This window comes from Elephas maximus, chromosome 4 (assembly GCF_024166365.1).
Source record: "Elephas maximus indicus isolate mEleMax1 chromosome 4, mEleMax1 primary haplotype, whole genome shotgun sequence".
In the NCBI taxonomy this organism is placed as follows: Eukaryota; Metazoa; Chordata; class Mammalia; order Proboscidea; family Elephantidae; genus Elephas; species Elephas maximus.
The window spans coordinates 53,655,475-53,669,946 of NC_064822.1; the positions used below are offsets into that span (position 1 = coordinate 53,655,475).

Below are 14,472 nucleotides of genomic sequence, written 5' to 3' on the forward strand. Positions count from 1 at the left end.
TTGAATCCACCAGGCATTCCTTGGAAATCCTATGGGGTAGTTCTCCTCTTCCTATAGGGTTGCTATGAGTTGGAATTGACTCTATGGCAATGGGTCTTTTTTTTTTTTACTATGTGCCAGGTGGAGTTCCTGGGTGGTACAAACGGTTAAACATGTGGCTACTAACTGAAAGGCTGGTGGTTTGAATCCACCCACAGGTGTCTCAGAAGAAAGACTTGGTGATCTACTTCTGAAAAATCAGCCATTGAAAACTCTGTGGAGCACATGTCTTCTCTGCCATGCATGGGGTCACCATGAGTTGGAGTTGACTAGACAGCAATTAGTTTGGGTTTACACGCCAAGTACTGATCTAGAGAGGGAGAAAGTGTATTGAGACAATTATGAGAAAGTTGTAATATGTGGATTCACCTAGGGTTATGATGTTGAGAATGGAGAATGGAGGGAAGAAACTGATTTGAGTGATTCTGTTAAAACAGAGCCGTGCAACTATGAACGTCCCAGACAGAAGTCAGAAGTGCCATCAAGATTTTACTAGCTTAATAATGGGATTGATAAATGAAATAGAAATTCCAGAGGAAGGCTTAGTTTTGTGTGAGTAAAGATAAGTTCAGTTTTGAGCACAAAGAATTTCAAGTATCAGCAGGTTGGTCCCAGCTGAAGACAAAGATGTGTGGCAGGATTACTGAGTCATCCAGCAGAGATGATAGTCAAAGTTGTGGAAATGGATAAACAAGTTTAGCCTGAAGTGGTTTTGGAATCAAGGAAATGTGTTTTTTGGTTGTGGTTTTGTTTTTTCTTCTTTTACTTTAATTGTGGTAAAATACATACAACATAAAATTTTCCATTTCAACCATTTATAAATGAACAATTCAGGGATCTTAATTAAATTCACAGTGTTGTGCAACCATCGCCACTGTCTGTTATCAAAACCTTTTTGTCACCCCAAACAGAAAGTCTGTACCTGTTTAGCAATAACTTCTCCTCTCCCAACCCAGCCCCTGGTAACCTCTACCCTACTTTTTGTCTCCACGAATTTGCCCATTCTATATATTTCAGGTAAGTGAAATCATATGAAACTTGTCCTTTTGCGTCTGATTCATTTCACTTAGCAAAATGTTTCAAGTTTAATTCATGTTATAGCATGTATCAGAACTTCATTCCTTTTTAATGGCTGAATAATATTCCATTGTATGTATTGTCTTACACTTTGTTTATCCATTTATCTGTAAATGGACACTTGGGATGTTTCTACATTTTGGCTGTTATGAACAATGTCGTTACGAACATTGGTATATAGGTATCTGAGTCCGAATTTAAGCCTCTTGGGTATATACCGAGGAGTGAAATTGCTGGGTCGTTAGTAATTCTACATTTAACTTTTTGAGGAACTGCCAAAGTGTTTTCCACAGAGGCTGTACAATTTTACATTCCCACCAGCAATGGCCAGGGCTTCAAACCAACTGAAACTGGTTCAGTATGACTGACGAAGTTAAATCCAAACAGACCCAAAGTTTTACAATTTGGGTAATCCACAATGGTAACTGGAATGGGAAAGATTATGGACCTAAGCTCCGGAATGGGAGGCTCGGAAGAAGCGAAGTGAGCTCTTTCAGGAGCCTGATGCGTGAGATTGGATTATTGGCAGGACTGTGGAGAGCAGCACACTTTCAAAGTGGTGTGGTAGGCTGCCATCTTTGAGTGGGACACGACAGTTTCTGACTCTGCTCAAAATCTGACAGCCAAGAGATTTGGTTTCTATGCAATGTGTATGCTCCCCTTGTTTTCTAAGAGGGAGATTAGGTTTCTAGCAGGGCTTCAACCTGTAATTTTTCCTGTTCCGGTTATCATTCTGGTTCACACAAATTAAAAAAAATTCTGGCCTGTTCTGGTTTTGCTTTCAGCTGTGACTGAACTGGTAAGAACCAGTTCGAAGCCCTGGCAATGGAGAAGGGTTCCAATGTCTTCACATCCTCACCAACACTTGTTATTTTCTGTTTTTTAAACTATTATTATCATAGCCATTCTAGTAAGTATGAAATGGTAACCCATTGTGATTTTGACTTGCATTTCCTTAATGAAAAATGATGTTAAGCATCTTTTCATGTGCTTATTGACCATTTGTGTATCTTCTTTGGAGAAATGTCTAGTGAACTCCTTTGTCCATTTTTTAAACTGGGTTGTTTTTGTTGTTTTAAAAACAGAATTCTATTTAACATATTTGTGGGCAGAAGTAAAGGAGAGAGGTTTCAAAGGAAACGGGAGAGAAAGGGATCAACAACACTGAAAGAAAGTTTTCGTTATGCTTCTCTCTTCTTTCCCTGTCTTCCCTGAGATAGAAGTTGGAGGAATTTTGTGGTAGATGGAAAAGCGTTTAAGGGTACTTCATTCAGAAATCCTGTGATTGAAATATTGGTATGTGAGAACTTGAAGAAGGGAGAAAATGTTTAGAACACTCATTTTAAGACATGAAATAGTGGGTCAAAATGAAGAATGAAAGGTCTACTGAGTGCGGATTTGGAGTGACCTAGTAGCTATTTCCTGTCTTAAGCAGCACTGACAAGCAGGGAGTGAATGGTGGTATTTAGCCAGCTTGCATACTGGGTAGGGCAGACAAGGAGGGATTTTGAGCTGGCAGCAAGCATATGTCTCTGAACAGGGTGTCACATTGGACGAGGAGACAAATGAAATTAATGTTGGCAGTAGGGGTATGGAGAAAAAGGAGAGGCTGATGGATCCAAGGTCACGATGAGAAAGAATTTAACATAGTTCAATAAATATTTCAGTTAGGTAATGGGAGCGTAAAGTTGAATAAATGCTGATTTTTGCCTTTGATAATGAAGGCTACTATTTATTAGTTGAGGACTGTATAAGTATTTTCTTTAATCCTTTCAACAACCCTGTCAATAGACACTATTGTTAATCCTCATTTTGTAAGGAAACTGTCTTAAGGAGGCTAAATAACTTGCCAAAGATCACCGAGCTATAGAGGATAGAACTAGGTTTGATTCTAGGTTTGCCTTTTGTCTTAATCTGGGTTCTCTAGAGGATCAAAACCTGTGAAGTGTATATAAATGCATATATAAGAAATTTACTTCAAAGAAAAGGCTTACACAATTTTGGGGGCTGGCAAATCCCAAATCTTGGGTCAGGTGACAGGCTGAAGACCTCTGCTGGCTCACGTAGTTGCAGGTGCTGCCAAACCTAAAATCTGCAAGTCAGGGAGTAGGCTGGAGGCCTCTGTTGGGTCCTGGGATTGTGAGGGTTGGCGAATTAAAATCTGCAGGTCAGGAGGCAGACCAGAGATTTCTGCAGGCTTACATTTCAAGAATCAGAGGTCAGGCGACAAGAGAGTGAAGGGTAGAGAAAAGGAGCGAGTTTTGTCAGAACAGCCATTTATATACTGGAGGTAGGCCACAGCCCCGAGAGAAGTCCCCTTACAACAGATTGGCTGATCATATCCGATCACAAAAATGGAAGGTAATTACATAATATCTGCCAAACCACTGAGTAGCGTAGCCTAGACAAGTTGACATATAATATTAAGCATCACACCTTCCTGTAAAAACTATTCTCTTCATCACTAGATAATGCCATTTCTCTGGTAAAAGAGCCTACAATCTACTAAGGTTGACAAAAATGTAAATGGTATAATAACACTAATAAACAAAATCACCAATTGATGGCCATTTTTGACCTAAAGAAATGTTATTTTCTTATGGTTCAACCTAATAATAATAGTTATTATTATTTCTATAAGGTACAGAGGTATCACTGAGGAAGAAATGACTAACTCTGGAGTTATCCAACATCTCCTCATGATTTTCAAATTCACAGAGGCATGAAGGCACGTAGCGAGTTTAACAAGTTCAGTGTAGCAAGAACTTAGGGTGTGAGTAGGAGAGCGATGGGAGGTAAGGTTGGAAAGATTGTCAGGGGCAGGGTCAAAGGCATAGTCAAGGGGAACTAAAAAAGTTGTAATCAGAGAAAGGATTTTGGAAGTTTAAGATTTTGGAGGTGAACAGTTCTGAGTGGTGATGATTCAAGTGGAGTGAAGCTGAATGACACTGGAGCTAAGTTGTAGAACTACCAGATAAATGTGTTTAAAGACCATTGAATTCACTCAGGATGTTGATTAAGGAAGGACACCAGGCCAGGTACTGAATTCTCTGAGAAAGGTAGACAAGTGTCCAGGAAGTAAGAAATGATGTACGGGTGCAGTGTTAACTGTATTTGAGTCACGTCGGCATTTGAGTTTGTCACACTTTCTTTGTTAGAACTTTTTTCAAAACATACCAATAATAATTTAGATTTATATACTTTTCCAAATAGCACCCAGTTGGCTATTCTGTAGATAGAAATATCTGACTTAGAATATCAAAGTGCCATAGGGTATATGATAGAAAAACACACTTTCAATTTATATGCAGAAAATTATACCTTTTCTTAAACTTGTTGTTGTTGCTTGGTGCGATCGAGTTCATTCTGATTCATGGTGACCCCATGTGACAGAGTAGAACTGCCTCATAGGATTTTCTAGGCTGTAATTTTTTTTAATCTTTATGGAAGCAGATTGCCAGGTCTTCTCCCGCAGAGCTACTGGGTGGGTTCAAACCACCAACCTTTCAGTTAGCAGCTGAGTGCTTAACCCTTTCTGCCACCAGGACTCAGTTTTCCTGGACTGTTGTTGTTAGATGCTGTCGAGTCATTTCTGACTTATAGCAACCCTATGTACAACAGAACAAAGCACTGCCCATACCTGCATCATCCTCATCACCCTTGTTATGCTTGAGCCCACTGTTGCAACCACTGTGTCAATTCATCTCGTTGAGGGTCTTCCTCTTTTTTGCTGACCCTCTACTTTACCAAGCATGATGTTCTTCTCCAGGGGCTGGTCCCTCCTAATAATGTGTCTAAAGTATGTGAGATGAAGTTTTGCCATCCTTCCTTCTAAAGAACATTCTGGTTGTACTTTTTCCAAGACTGATTTGTTTATTCTTCTGGCAATCCATTCAATATTTTCCGCCAATACCATAATTCAAATGTGTCAATTTTTCTTTCTCAGGCATACGAGGCAAGTGGAAATGCCATGGCTTGAGTCAGGTGCGCCTTAGTCTTCAAAGTGACATCTTCACTTTTCTTTTTTAAAGACTCTCTCTCTCTCTATATAATTATACTTTAGGTGAAGGTTTACAGAGCAAATTAGTTTCCCGTTCAACAGTTTATACTCAGATTATTCCATGACATAGCTTGCACTCCCCATAATGTGTTAGCACTTTCCCCATTACCACCCTGAGTTACCCTTTTCCATTCCTCCAGTTTTCCTGCCCCTTCTTGCCTTCTTACCCTTGCTTTTGGGCATATGTTGTCCTTTTGGTCTCATTTAGATGATTGCTCTAAGGAGCACTTTCCTCATGTGTGTTATTGTTTATTTATAGGGCTATTATTTGCCTGAAAGGTAGAAATGGCTTCAGTTGAAGTTAAAAGGATGCTGAAGGGTCATAGTCTTAGGGGTTCCTCCAGTTTCTCAGACCAATAAATCTGGTCTTTTTTTTTATGAATTTGGATTCCCCCCCCACCACTCTCCCCGGAAACTTCTATTGTGATCCTGGTCAGAGGAGTTGGTAGTAGTAGCCGGGCACCTTCTTGTTATTGCGATCTCAGGCTAGTGGAGGCTGTGGTTCCTGTGGTCTGTTAGACCTTTGGACTAATTATTTCCTTGAGTCTTTGGTTTTCTTCACTTTCCTTTGCTCTGGACAGAAAGGTACCAATACTTGTATTTTAGATGGCTGTTCACAAGCTTTTAAGACCTTAGATGTAACTCACCAAAGTACAATATAGAACATTTTCTTTATGAACTATGTTATGCCAATTGGCCTAGATGTCCCTCAGGACTATGGTCCTTAGCCTTCAAACCCAGTAACTCAGCCCTGCAAGATGTTTGGTAATGTTTAGGTTGTTTCCACATCCATGTCTCCTGTGTGCTGTATTGTATATATGAATATACATGTAGAACATACAAATATGTAGAAATATCCACAGCCAGATTTATATATGCATGTGGGTGTATTCTTACATAACCCTCACACCTATTCGGCATACATATCTACCACCTATGTATCCACTTATAAATTACTTATTTATTTTATTGTACTTTAGGTGAAAGTTTGCAGAGGAAATTAATTTGATATTTTTGTTTCACACATTGCTTTGTGACATTGGTTGCCAACCCTGTGATGTATCAACACCCTCCCCTTCTTCACCTTGGGTTCCCTGTTTCCATTCATCCAGTTTTTGTGTCTCTTCCTGCCTTCTTGTCTTTGCTTTTGGGTTGCTGTGCCCACTTAGTCTTGTATACATGATTGAACTACGAAGCATATTCCTCTCGTGTGTTATTGTTTGCCATATAGACCTGTCTAATCTTTGGCTCAAGGGTGAACCTCGGGAGTGACTTCAGTCCTCAGTTAAAGGGGTGTCTGGGAGGCCCTACTCTTGGCGTTTCTCCAGTCTCTGTCAGACTAGCAAGTCTGATCTTTTTTTTTATGAATCGAATTCTGTTCTACTTTTTTCTCCTGCTCTGTCTGGGACCAGCATCTTTACTTTTTTTTTAACACATTAAAGAAGTCTTTTGCAGCAGATTTGCCAAATGCCATACATCATTTGATATCTTGAGTGCTGCTTCCATGAGTGTTGATTGTAGACCTGTTGAAAAAAGCCCATTGCCGTTGAGTTGATTCTGACTCACAGCGACCCTATAGGACAGAGTAGAACTGCCCCACAGAGTTTTCAAGGAACACCTGGTGGATTTGAACTGCCGACCTTTAGGTTAGCTGCCATAGCACTTAACCACTATGCTCCAAGTAAAATGAGATCCTTGATAACTTCATTATTTTCTCCTTTTTTCATGATGGTGCTTATTGGTCCAGTTGTGAGGATTTTTGTTTTCTTCATGGTGAGATGCAATCCATACTGAAGGCTGTAGTCTTAAATCTTCATTGGTAAATGCTTCAAGTTCTCTTCAATTTCAGCAAGCAAGGTTGTGTCGTTTGCATATTGCAGATTAATGAGTCTCCCTCCAATTCTGATGCCACATTCTTCTTCATATAGTCCAGATTCTTGAGTGATTTGCTCAGCAGACAGATTGAATAAGTGTGGTGAAAGGTTCCCTGATACACAGCCTTTCCTGACCTTAAACCACGCAGTATCTCCTTGTTCTGTTCGAAAGATTGCCTTTTGGTCTATGTACAGGTTCCTCATGAGCACAGTTAAGTGTCTGGGATTCCCATTCTTTGCAATGCTATCCATAATTTGTTATGATCCACATAGTTGAATGCCTTTGCATAGTCAATAAAACACAGGTAAACACCTTTCTAGTATTCTCTGCTTTCAGCCAAGATCCATCTGACATCAGCAATGATACCTCTCATTTTACGTCCTCTTCTGAATTGTTTGAATTTCTGGCAGTTCCTTGTCAATGTACTGCTGCAACCACTTTTGAATGATCTTCAGCAAAATTTTACTTGTGTGTGATATTAATGATATTGTTTGATAATTTCCGCATCCTGTTGGATCACTTTTCTTTGGAATGGGTACAAATATGGATCTCTTCCGGTCAGCTGGCCAGGTAGCTGTCTTCCAAATTTCTTGGCATAGACGAATGAGCACCTCCAGCACTGCGCTTGTTTGTTGAAACATCTCAGTTGGTATTCCTTCAGTTGCTGGAGCCTTCTTTTTCGCCAACGCCTTCAGTGCAGCTTGTACTTTTTCCTTCAGTACCATCAGTTCTTGATCATAATCTACCTTCTGAAATGGTTGAACATCGACTAATTCTTTTTGGTACAGTGACTCTGTGTATTCCTTCTATCTTCTTTTGATACTTCCTGCGTACTTCAATATTTTCCCCATAGAATCGTTCAGTATTGCAACTCGAGGCTTGAATTTTTTCTTCAGTTCATTCAGCCTAATAAATGCCAAGCATGTTCTTCCCTTTCAGTTTTCTAACTGCAGGTCTTTGCACATTTCATTATAAAACTTTACTTTGTCTTCTCTACCTGCCTTTTGAAATATTTTGTTCAGCTCTTTTACTGCATCCTTTCTTCTATTTGCTTTAGCTACTCTTTATATTCAAGAGCAAGTTTTCAGGGTCTCTTCTGACATCTGTTTTGGTCTTTTCTTTCTTTCCTGTCCTTTTAATGACCTATGGCTTCTCCATATATGTCTTTGATGTCATCCCACAAATCATCTTGTCTTCGGTCAGCATTCAATGCATCAAATCTATTCTTGAGATGGTCTCTAAATTCAGGTGGGATATACTCAAGGTTGTTTATTTGGCTTTTATGGGCTTGCTGTAATTTTTTTCAGCTTCAGCTTGAACTTGTGTATGAGCAGTTGATGATCTATTCCACAGTCAGGCCCTGGCCTTGTTCTTATTGATGCCATTGAGCTTTTCCATTGTCTCTGTCCACAGATGTTGTCAATTTGATTCCTTTGTTTTCCATCTGGCTAGGTCCATGTGTATAGTCGCCATTTATGTTGTTGACAAAAGGTATTTGCAATTAATAATTCATTGGCATTACAAAATTTTATCATGCAATCTTCTGCATTGTTTCTATCACCAAAGCCGTATTTTCCAACTACTGATCTTTCTTCTTTGTTTCCCACTTTCTTGTTCCAATTACCGGTAATTATGAATGCACCTTGATTGCATGTTTGATCAATTTTAGACCGCAGAAAGTTGGTAAAAATCTTCAATTTCTGCATATTTGGCCTTAGAGGTTAGTGCATAGATTTGAGTAACAGTTATATTAACTGGTCTTTCCTAAATTAAGAAAAGCTAATTCAGCAGTATAAATTCTATTCCCTTATCTCAACATTTGGTTGAGGTAATGGGGGCCAGGATACAAGGGGGCCAGTGTTAAACAGTTGAATTGAGCAGAATACACTGACCCTCTTTCATTTTCTGCAGATGAGATTCGTATAGGGAAGTACCACTCACTCTTCCACCTAGAGCAACTCATTAGTGGAAAGGAAGATGCTGCAATCAACTACGCCCGAGGCCATCGCTCTGTGGGGCCAGAAATCATTGACCTTGTGCTAGAGAGGATCCGAAAGCTGGCAAATGGCTCCTCTTCCCGTTAGACGGGGCCATTCCTGGGTACCTCTGATCCTGTAGCAAGACTCCTCCCAAGTGTCACCAGCATTACCTACCACCACAAGGATCCCTGGTGGTGCAATGGTTAAGCACTCAGCTGCTAACCAAAAGTCCAGCTGTTGAAACCCACCAAGAAGCTCTGTGGGAGAAAGACATGGTGATTTGCTTCTCCAAAGATTACATCCTAGGAAACCCTAGGGGTCAGTTCTACTCTGTCACATGGATCACTGTGAGTCAAAATCAACTTGAGGGTTTATCTTGTACCATTGATGTCCAAAGCACTCTAAAACTTGTCATTTTTTCTAAATTTTATTTAGAAAAATTTTATTTTGTTGTTGTTATTGAGAATATACACAGCAAAACATACACCAATTCAACAGTTTCTACATGTACAATTTAGTGGCAATGATTACATTCTTCGAGTTGTACAACACTCCTTTTCTGAATTGCTCCTCCCTCATTAATATAAACTCACTGTCCCCTAAGGTTCCAATCTAATTGTCTTAGTCATCTAGTGCTGCTAGAACAGAAATAAGGGGATGGCTTTAACAAACAGAAGTTTATTCTGTCACAGTCCAGTAGGCTAGAAGTCTGAATTCAGGGCACCAGCTCCAGTGGAAGGCTTTCTCTCTCTGTTGGCTCTGGAGGAAGGTCCTTATCTCAGTCTTCCCTTGGTCTGGGAGCATCTCAGCACAGGAACCTCAGGTCCAAAGGACGCCCTCTGCTCCTGGCTCTGCTTTCTTGGTGGTATGAGGTCCCCATATCTCTCTGCTTGCTTCTCTCTTTTACATCTCAAAAGAGGTTAGCTTAAGACACTATCTAATCTTGCATATCTTATCAATATAACTGCCACTAGCACATCTTATTACATCATAGAGATATGATTTACAACACATAGGGAAATCATATCAGAAGATAAAATGGTAGACAATCATACATTCATACAAGAGAATTCTGACCTAGCCAAGTTGACAGATAGTTTTGGGGGACACAATTCAATCCATGACACTAATCTTTTGAGTTGCTGTCATCAGTTTGATCTTGTATAGTTAGTTCTTAAAAGAACATAATGTTCAAGTCAGGCCTTTTTTACTAGTTAAGCTAAACTATTGTTCAGTTTTAATATGACTTCAGTGGATATTTTCGGTTTAAGGTTTAAAGATTATCTCAGGGCAATAGTCTCAGGGGTTCGTCCACTTTCCATGGTTCAAGAAAGTCTAATAGAGTCCATGAAAATTTGGAATTTTGTTTTGCATTTTCCCGCTTTTGATCAGGATTCTTCTACGGAATGTTCAGTAATGGTAACCGGACATCATCCAGGTTTTCTGGTCTCATGGCAAAGGAGGTTGTTGTTCATAGAGGGAATTAGCCCACATTACATTTCCTCTTAGTATTCCTGGCTCTTCTTCTTTCTCTGTTGCTCCAGGTGAATAGAGACCAATTATTGTACCTTGGATAGCCTACTTGCAAGCTTTTAAAACCCCAGGTACTACGCAATGAACTAGGAGGTAGAACAGAAGCACTAAACACATTATTAGGCCAATTAACTAGGATGTCTCATGAAACCATGACCCTAAACCTCCAAACCACGGAACCCAATTCCATGAGGTGTTTGGTTGTACATAAGCGGCCTCAGCTGTTACTCTTTTTTTTGTCATTGTTGTAAATACATCTGTCACACAACTTTTGCCAATTTAACTTTTTACAGGGGTACAACTTATTGACAGCAATCTAAAACTTGTCATTTTAAAATAGTAACCACTATTTGTAAAGTTACAGGAGACACTCCCTACCTGGAGATTAGTTAGTCTATTAAAAAAAAAAAAAAGTTGGCATCAAGTAGATTCTAACTCAGGGCGACCCCCTATATGTCAAACTATGCTCCATAGGATTTTCAATGGCTGTGTCCTTTTGGAAGTAGATCGCCAGGACTTTGTTCCAGTTATGCTATTTACTGACAGCTAATTCTTCTTTCAACATCAGGAGGCAGGTGAATCCTTTTGGTATTAGGTGTTTTGGTGTTTGGCACAATCGCTAGGTAATACAATGCCTTTTACACCAGCATAGCAGATTAAGCATAAAAGTGATAGGCACTTCATCTACTGTGAAGGAAAAATAATCTTGCTTCAATATTTTGCTAGTCGTATTCTTTTCTTTGTTATTGATAAAAGGCCCTGATTTAGAGCACACACCGATAAATTCCTGGAGAACAGTGAAAGGTAACTGTATGTGCTTTGTTCACAGTGAAACTCTAAGGCACTTCCCCCACTCCAGAAGTACCATCCAAGTATGTTTCAAAGTAGATCTGTTTGCTGTGGAGTTAACAATGGTAAGCCAGTCTTTTTGAAAGATTTTTTTTTTGGGGGGTGGGGGTGGGGGATTTATTGTATCCTACCATTACCACTCTTTCTGGATGTATTTGGCTGAGTTCTCACATTCCATTAACCTTCCTCAGGCAGAACAGTGCAGTGGACTTCAAGGATTTTTGATTTTCCGAAGCTTCGGAGGAGGCACTGGATCAGGATTTACATCTCTCTTAATGGAGCAACTCTTGATAGAATATAGCAGGAAGACTAAGTTGGAGTTCTCCATCTACCCAGCCCCCAGGACCTCCACTGCTGTAGTGGAGCCTTACAACTCCGTCCTCACTACCCATTTCACCACAGAGCACTCAGACTGTGCCTTCATGGTGGACAATGAGGCCATCTATGACATATGCCATCGTAAGCTTGGTGTCAGATGCCCTTCTTATGCCAATATTAATAGGCTTATAGGTCAGGTGGTGTCTTCCATTACTGCTTCCCTCAGGTTTAAAGGGTCCTTGAACGTGGACCTAATTGAATTCCAGACCAACCTTGTACCTTATCCAAGAATACATTTCCCCATGACAACCTATGCTCCCATCATCTCTGCTGACAAACCTTACCACGAGCAGTTCTCTGTGCAAGACATCACTGCTGCTTGCTTTGAGTTCTCCAGCCAGCTGGTCAAGTGTGACCCTTGTCTTGGGAAGTACATGGCTTGCTGCCTACTATACAGAGGTGATGTGGTCTCTAAGGATATAAATTCCGCAATTGCAGCCATGAAGTCAAGGAATTCTGTCCAGTTTGTGGATTGGTGTCCAACTGGTTTCAAGGTGGGCATCAACAATCAGCCACCAACTGTGGTACCAGGAGGGGACCTGGCCAAAGTCCAGAGGGCTGTCTGCATGCTGAGCAACACCACGGCGATTGCAGAGGCCTGGGCCAGCCTGGACCACAAATTTGACCTCATGTATGCCAAGCGGGCGTTTCTGCATTGGTGCATTAAAGAAGGCATGGAAGAAGGAGAGTTCTCAATGGCCAGGGAAGATTTGGCAGTCCTGGAGAAGGATTATGAGGAAGTGGGGCAAAGTTTTTGATGCGAGTATGACTGATGGAAATAAATGTTAAGTTAAAATATCATGCTTTCTTTTCAAGCCGTATACGTTGTCTTAGTTATCTAGAGCTGCTGTAACAGAAATACCACAAGCGAATGGGTTTAGCAAACAGGAGTATATTATCTCACAGTTTAGGAGGCTAGAAGTCCAAATTCAGGGTATCACCTCTAGGGGAAAGCTTTCTATATCAGTTCTGGAAGAAGGTCCTTGTCATCAATCTTCCCCTGGTCTGTGAGTTTTTCAGTGCAGGGACTCCAGGTCCAAAGACATGCTATTCTCCTGGCTCTTGTTCCTTGGTGGTATGAGGTCTCAAGTCTTTTATATCTCAAAAGAGATTGACTTAAGACACAACCTAATTTTGTAGATTCAGTCCTGCCTTATTAACATAGCTGCCTCTAATTTTGCCTCATTAACATTATAGAGGTAGGATTTACAACACATAGGAAAAGTATATCAGATGACAAAATGGTGGATAACCACACAATACTGGGAATCATGGCCTAGCCAAATGGCCAGATATTTTGGGGGGACACAATTCAATCTATGACATATACTGAATAGAATTTCTTTTATTTAACTGAAAAAAAAAAAAAAATTAGGCAAGACCCTAAGTTCCACACTATGAGCATATCTTTCCTTGTCTATCTGGATAATTCAACAATATCATCTGTGGACTTTTTAAGGTTTGGAGTCCTTTGAACCACTGGATCACTTCAATGTTTATTGTGTGTGTATGTGTGCATATTGTGTGTTTTGTCAGAACAGAAACTTGGCTTTATTCTGTGCTTTTTAAAGCAAGAGACCATGAATCCTTAAAATATAAGCTTTTCTTTTTCTGTACCTGAGGTGGAAAACAGCACATGTTGATAATTGTTATTTCCCCCATATTGATATTTTGTACATTGATTAAAGGATGAATATTTTAAATACTGTATGATTCTTTTCCTTCCTCCAAAAGTGAGCCTGAAAGTCTCAGTTTGCTTTTTATACAAACAAGTCATTCTTGGGTCTTTCTGAAATTTGAGTCTGTGTGTCCTGCAGGACAGAAGGTAAAAGTGTTATCTTTCAGTTCCCTGCTCACTGGGGAGGTGTTTCTCAATGTGTCATTTCAATTGAGAAGTCAGTTGTCAGTCTTATCCTTGCCCCTTTGAAGTTAGTGCCTTTTTTTTCCTTTGGAAAATTAACAATAATGTGCTTAGGTGTGGTTTTAAATGTGGTTATCCTACTTGGGGAAACCCTGGTGGTGTAGTGGTTAAGTGCTATGGCTGCTAACCAAAAGGTTGACAGTTCAAATCCACCAGGCACTCCTTGGAAACTCTGGGGCAGCTCTACCCTGTTCTATAGTGTTGCTATGTCAGAATCGACTTGATGGCAGCAGGTTTGGTTTTTGGTTTTATCCTACTTGGGCTTCACAGAGCTTCTAGAATCTCTGACTTGATATCTTTAGTCAGTTTTGGAAAATTCTTGGTCACTATTTTTTCAAGTGTTGTTTCTGACCAATATTCTCCCTGCTGTTCCCTCTTGGGTCTCCAGATCCAACACTGACCATTTATACACAAATTGAATCTTTTCACATTTTTTCAAATGTCTCTCATACTTTGTTTTTTTCATCTTTTTCCCCTTCTCATTGCTTACAGCTATGTATTTTCTAACTTACATAAACTTTAGGAAATACTATGCAGAAACAATTTGATCTGTTTGGGCTATTAAACCCCAAAGACAATATAATTATATTGAATGGTAATTGTTTATATCTTTCTTTTTTGTTGGAAACCCAACAGAATTGATATATATCCATGCGCTTTGTAAAAAATCCCATTTCTGCATATTTTATATACAGAAGAAAGTTTATTATTACTATTATTTTTAGTAGTGTTCAAAGTAGTTACACTTGGGACAATTCAAT

The 14,472-nt window shown here is 39.8% G+C and overlaps 1 protein-coding gene across 1 annotated transcript in view; it reads left to right on the forward strand.

Annotated features, from left to right (window-relative positions):
- TUBAL3 (tubulin alpha like 3) overlaps nt 1–12,548 on the forward strand; it is a 38,166-nt gene extending 25,618 nt beyond the window's left edge. Inside the window, exons 3-4 of the mRNA XM_049884805.1 lie at nt 8,963–9,111; nt 11,604–12,548. Coding sequence (XP_049740762.1) covers nt 8,963–9,111; nt 11,604–12,548 — 1,094 coding nt within the window. The remainder of the gene's footprint in view (nt 1–8,962; nt 9,112–11,603) is intronic.
- Nucleotides 12,549–14,472: the final 1,924 nt, after the last annotated feature.